At 42.4% G+C, this 5,251-nt stretch overlaps 1 protein-coding gene across 1 annotated transcript; it reads left to right on the top strand.

The window, feature by feature from the left end:
• Nucleotides 1–3,419: 3,419 nt before the first annotated feature.
• Nucleotides 3,420–4,652, top strand: LOC115813556 (C2 calcium-dependent domain-containing protein 4C). The gene has a single exon (XM_030779808.1). It carries the CDS (start codon nt 3,420–3,422, stop codon nt 4,650–4,652), a length of 1,233 nt encoding a protein of 410 aa, XP_030635668.1.
• The last annotated feature ends 599 nt before the right edge of the window (nt 4,653–5,251 follow it).

A 5,251-nucleotide genomic window follows, 5' to 3' on the forward strand; every position in this document is an offset into this window, starting at 1 on the left:
TGTTTTCATACAGTTTCCAATTTTCACTTGTGCCCCTGCACGCATTCTGACAGTCGGGTTTCCTGAAATAAACATATCCCCAGAGCCCAGGGGAGGTACTAAACTCGCCATGCGACTGCTACGTCACGATCACTGATCTCCAGCTTACTGGATGTACAGCTACTACACCCACCGTTTTTCAAACATACATGTAAGCCCCCCAGTGGCATCATCTGGTAAAGACACCCCTCCCTAGGTTCGCAGTAAAGTACTGTAGTAAAGTATTACCACTACAGTCCATATTAGTGGCTTTCTTACTCTGTTGACGCATGCTAGTTCTTTTTTGCACCCGTAAAACCAGTGATGAGACCAGTGTCACTCGGTCTCTTAAACTTACTGATTTTGCAACTGCTAAAGTCATTTCATACACCCAAAAGCTTTAGTATGCGCTAAACTTATATACACCAGAACGCGAGTTGACAGGCAGGCAGTTACATTTATTAAATAGTTTGTGTTTGCTTTGTTATGTGTGACTAATCCCAAGACACTCTGAGTTGCCCTGTATATGTCAGCCTTGTAAGAAATGTAGGCCTGGCATTTGCATTGCATTGGTACAACTGATTTAAACAATTCAGCGTTTCATAATTTAGCAAATTAGCTGAAATCAGGTGTGGAACTGACGGATGATTTAGAATAAGGTCATGTGGGCTGGATAGAGACATGCTGTTAAAAAATAAATAAATAAAATCACCATAGATACAATACAGCCTAGTCGTCTTCATAATCAAACACAATAAAAATTAAATATTTAAACATAAAAAAAACCAGAACTAAAAGAACAAAAAAAAAAACCAAAACAAAATGTGGTAATGTCTGTTTAGTCTTTGTCAAAAGTGTTTTCTAACTGGTCACAAAAAATAAAATAATATTAATAATAATAATAATTTCATAGGCCATTGTTTGCAAATGCCTGAGGTCGAGACTTGCCTGAGAACTGAAACACTTTGAATAAAGCACAGACATTTCACCAGGGGCAGATTACACAGGAACGTTCAGTGCTTGAGCCAACCCACCATCCAGTCAGACCAGTAGTTTGGATTTGATTTCCAAGGAAGGAATGGTATTCTAGGCTCCTGGTAAAGAATCCTAAACATTTTATAACTTTCAATGCTTGGTATGGGTGGTGCAGGCTTCCAGACTATTCCACCTCATCCATTTCCAGTCAGTGCCTGCATGCTGAGTTAATTTTGCATGTTGTGTAATCCACTTTTAAATTACTATAAATATGACATGTAACTTTTGGACTGAATATTTATCTGACTTATTTATTAGTTTGTGTAAAAAAAAATCTGTTTGTTTTTTTTCCCTCTGATATAATCATTTCAGCTCACTGTCATAAACTAAACCTTACTCTTTGCATGCACTTATCATATGTTTTCTTTTTCTATTTTTTAAACAATTGTTTTGGCATATCGAATGTTGAAAAGCGAAAGGGCCAAACTGAATGATCCTTTTAAAATACAACACAATGCTCTTTTGCTCAAACACCACTTGCAATGGTTGTGTGCATGTGTGTACAGTCATAGGCTCACACAGCAGAGCAGAGTCACTGCGTGAGTCATACTCTGACAAGTGCCAGTTACTGGGTAGCTATGATTACGTGGACAAACAAATATTCAGAGATACAAAAGTGAGTACAGTGAGAGATCAAAAAGTCAAAACAACGAGTTAAAACAGAGTTAAACACAAAATCGTGCGGCGTTAGATCTAAATGGATCTTTATGGTTTGGTACCAGGGCTTTTTAATGTTCTCTTCCCATCCAGACTACACCTAACACAGTGTACCTGTGTTTACTCTGGGCCAAGATGGTCCAGACATGGGCATCACAGGCTTAAGAATGTCTAAGGACTATTACTGATAACGAACCCTGTGATGATGTACACTTGACTTAATTGTAGTCAAATACTTTTGTGTGAGATTTTAATAGAAATTAAAAAAAAGGAAAACTGACGAAGGAAAACACTCCCACAACAACCATTTTATCAACAATTTGTTTCATACATATTTATGATGATGATGATGAACTAACAGTTTAAGTAGCATGTGGATGGAAGTGAAAGCTTTAACAATCAGGGGCATAGACAGAATCAGCTTATGAAAAGCTATTCCATCAAAATGCACACAGCTGTCATATCTGGGACACGCGTAAATGTTTTGGTACTTACATATATTCCCTGCACGTACATGCCTAGGGAGGTAACGTGTTGTAACACATTTGAAGATAAGAAGAAAATGTAAATTCTCCACCAAACAGACTAAGCTAAGAGTTATAGTAGTAAAGAAGACCACTGCTCAGGCTCCAAAATGCCCCCCCCCCCAAAAAAGAAACAATAAACAATTGTTATTAGTTAGTATGAAGTTTATTTTTCTATCAGACTCCTAAACATGATTTTTTTTTATTGTTTTGTGAAATGACCAGTAGCATTACTCCTGTTTCATGTTGTCCTGACCTTAATCTCCAGGAGGTCAGGAGGTCGTGGGAGGTGTACACTGTGCCTGAACAGGATGTGGAGAAAGGTCTCACTTTGAAGTCTGGGGAGTTTGTGAGGTCAGAGGTGCCCTTTAAACGCGATTGGTCCATAGGTCAGTGAGAGGCAGGGGCCAAGCAGACTGCTTTTTGACATTTTCAAGAATATTTTAATGCATCATATTCCACATAAAACTGAAATGTACAGTTTTTAATCAGAGATGACCCCCTTTTCATAATTATACCTCTATACCTACAGCACATGATCCTTAGAGATGAAGAGACAATCTCATCTACTGAAGGCTAATGAAACAGAGTTAGGTTTGGGAGACTGTAGTCCAGACGTCACTGGGCTGTTGACCATGGAGGGGTTTAAATAGACGGACGGACAAACTCAACAGGGCTTTAAAACACTGCGCTTTGACCAGCTGCCATCCACAAGTCACAGAGGACCTGTGCATAGCAGCGAGCAGCTCCACTCCGTTTGATCCTTAGAGGTACGTACTACAACCATCTATCAACATCTCTCAGTAATGTCATTTCAGTGTGCGGTGGGAATACAAGGCGATTAGCTTCGTCAGGTCGACATGGAGCCGTAGACTTTGCCTGTGAAGGACTACGAGGTGCGACGTTTTTAAACGATGTTTGAGAGATAAGTAGAGATGATAATAATAATAATAATGTGTGTAGATGTGTGTCTGCTAATACTGAGAAGAATTTCCCCATCCACAACTCTCCAAACAAACAAACAAACAAACAAACAAACAAACAAAATACAATTAGCTCCAGAGTCCTAACTGGAAGCATAAAAGACAATAGAGAATTTAGATCATTTGGTAAACAAACAATCACGCCATCATAATTTTTCTTTTTTTTTTTTTCACAGGAAACCTGAAGTGACTTGCAGATAAAATGTGGATCATTCGAAAGGTGCAGGACAGTGCAGAGAACTTTCCAGCTGAGATCAGTCGCCTTGTGTGTAAAAATGCAGAGGAGATATCGGCAAAGACCAACCTCTTAAACAAACTTCACTGCAATGTTATGACTCCAGATAAAATACCAGACTTCTTCCTGCCGCCCAGACTCACCCGACGCCCCCTAGTGGCTGTCGAAGAGACTGCATCACAGTACAACAGTCAAGGAACACATCTCAACAACATTCAGAAGCACATGATTGATAAAGACCCCAAACCCAGCCTGTCCAAATCCATTCACACAGACACACTCAGACTTGCTGCAACAGCCAATAGGAGCAAAGGAAAACCTTTACCCTTCTCGTTGAGATGCTACGAGTCCGGTTTGTACGAGAGTCCCAACACACGTCGCAAAGAGTCCCTTTTTCACTCGGCTATCACCAGCTACACCCTGGAGAGAGTCACCACCAGGGGGCCACCATTGTTGCGCTGCAAAGCCCTCTGGGACGCAGGCAGCACAGACAGCGACACCCTCTCTTCTGCTGACTCCTCCCCCCTCGGCTCTCCTCCAATCACGTGGCCGATGCGCTTGAAGCGTTTCAGGCAAGAGGCTTCGGTGTCTCGCGCCGTTTCGAAGGAAACTCTCGAGCAGGTGGGCCCCGAAGACACGCCCGCACAGGTAAACTCGACCGTCGGTGCCAAAGGAGTTACGCCCACTCCGACAGGAAGCGTTCCCAAAGCGGAGCAGCCTCCTGGGAGTACCTTAGCCCCGCCGGTCCAGTTTCCTCTGGACATGCTACACTGTCAGGAACGTCTACACAGGGAACACGTGCTACCCCTACCGCACGGGGGCTGCGTGCGCCTCTCTGCCGAACGCCACTCCTCCCCCTCCCCCTCCCCCTCTCACTCCGGCTCCGCCCGGAATGCCACCACTCTCCGTATCCGCGTCGTTTCCGTGGAAGGCCTACGGGATCGGGATGACCCCAGGCCTCTCCACTGCTGCATGACCGTCTGTCTGATCCCCGGAAAACTGCAACGCCAGCACAGCGCCATCATCAGAAACTGCCGGAACCCCGTGTTCAACGAGGACTTTTTCTTCACGGAGAAGGCGGAGGGGGAGTTTGGTTCTCTCTCTCTCAGACTGAAGGTTCTGGATAAGGCCACGGGACTGGGTAGAGGTTCTGTACTGGGCGTCATATCGAAACCTCTACTCCAGCTCCTACCAATGTGAGGTTAAAAAAGAAAGAAGGGCGAGAGAGAGAGAGAGAGAGACACTGGGCTGAAAGGTGTGGCCCATTGCTTCTCCACATTAAACATACAAGGCAACTGGAATCAGTCTCTTTCGTGTTCTTATAATAGCGTTCTTATTCTAGGCTCACAAAAGGTCTGTCAAGGGAAAAAGGCTGATGCTTGGATCCGGAAAAAGTGTTACATTTTCCATTGACTGTAGACAAATATCTGTATGTCTCACTTATTGTGAAGAGCACAGCAGTGTCTGGTCTGCTGTTTTTTTTTTTTTTTAAAAATTACATTAAAATGTGTTTTTTGAACTGTTCTGTACTTGTAGTATTTATAACTGGTTGTGTTGTGACAGAATGTAACTGCCAAATTGTTTTATATAAATTTTATTTTTTTCTGTCCCAGGATCAGTGACTGTGTGTGTGATATCACATAACATACGCGTCACTTTAATATGATATACTTCTGTAAAAGCACATTCGGTAGTTGTCTTCCTTTATAATTTACATCACCATATGATTAATGTAACGCGTAGCTTTTTCTGAAATTCAGCTTATATACCATAGGCTATGTTAAGATATGGATATTTAA

The sequence above is a fragment of the Chanos chanos genome, chromosome 1, assembly GCF_902362185.1.
Source record: "Chanos chanos chromosome 1, fChaCha1.1, whole genome shotgun sequence".
NCBI lineage: Eukaryota > Metazoa > Chordata > Actinopteri > Gonorynchiformes > Chanidae > Chanos > Chanos chanos.

Excerpts from the sequence above, each read along its gene's own strand:
- LOC115813556 (XM_030779808.1), top strand. The coding sequence starts at position 3,420 with ATGTGGATCATTCGAAAGGTGCAGGACAGTGCAGAGAACTTTCCAGCT.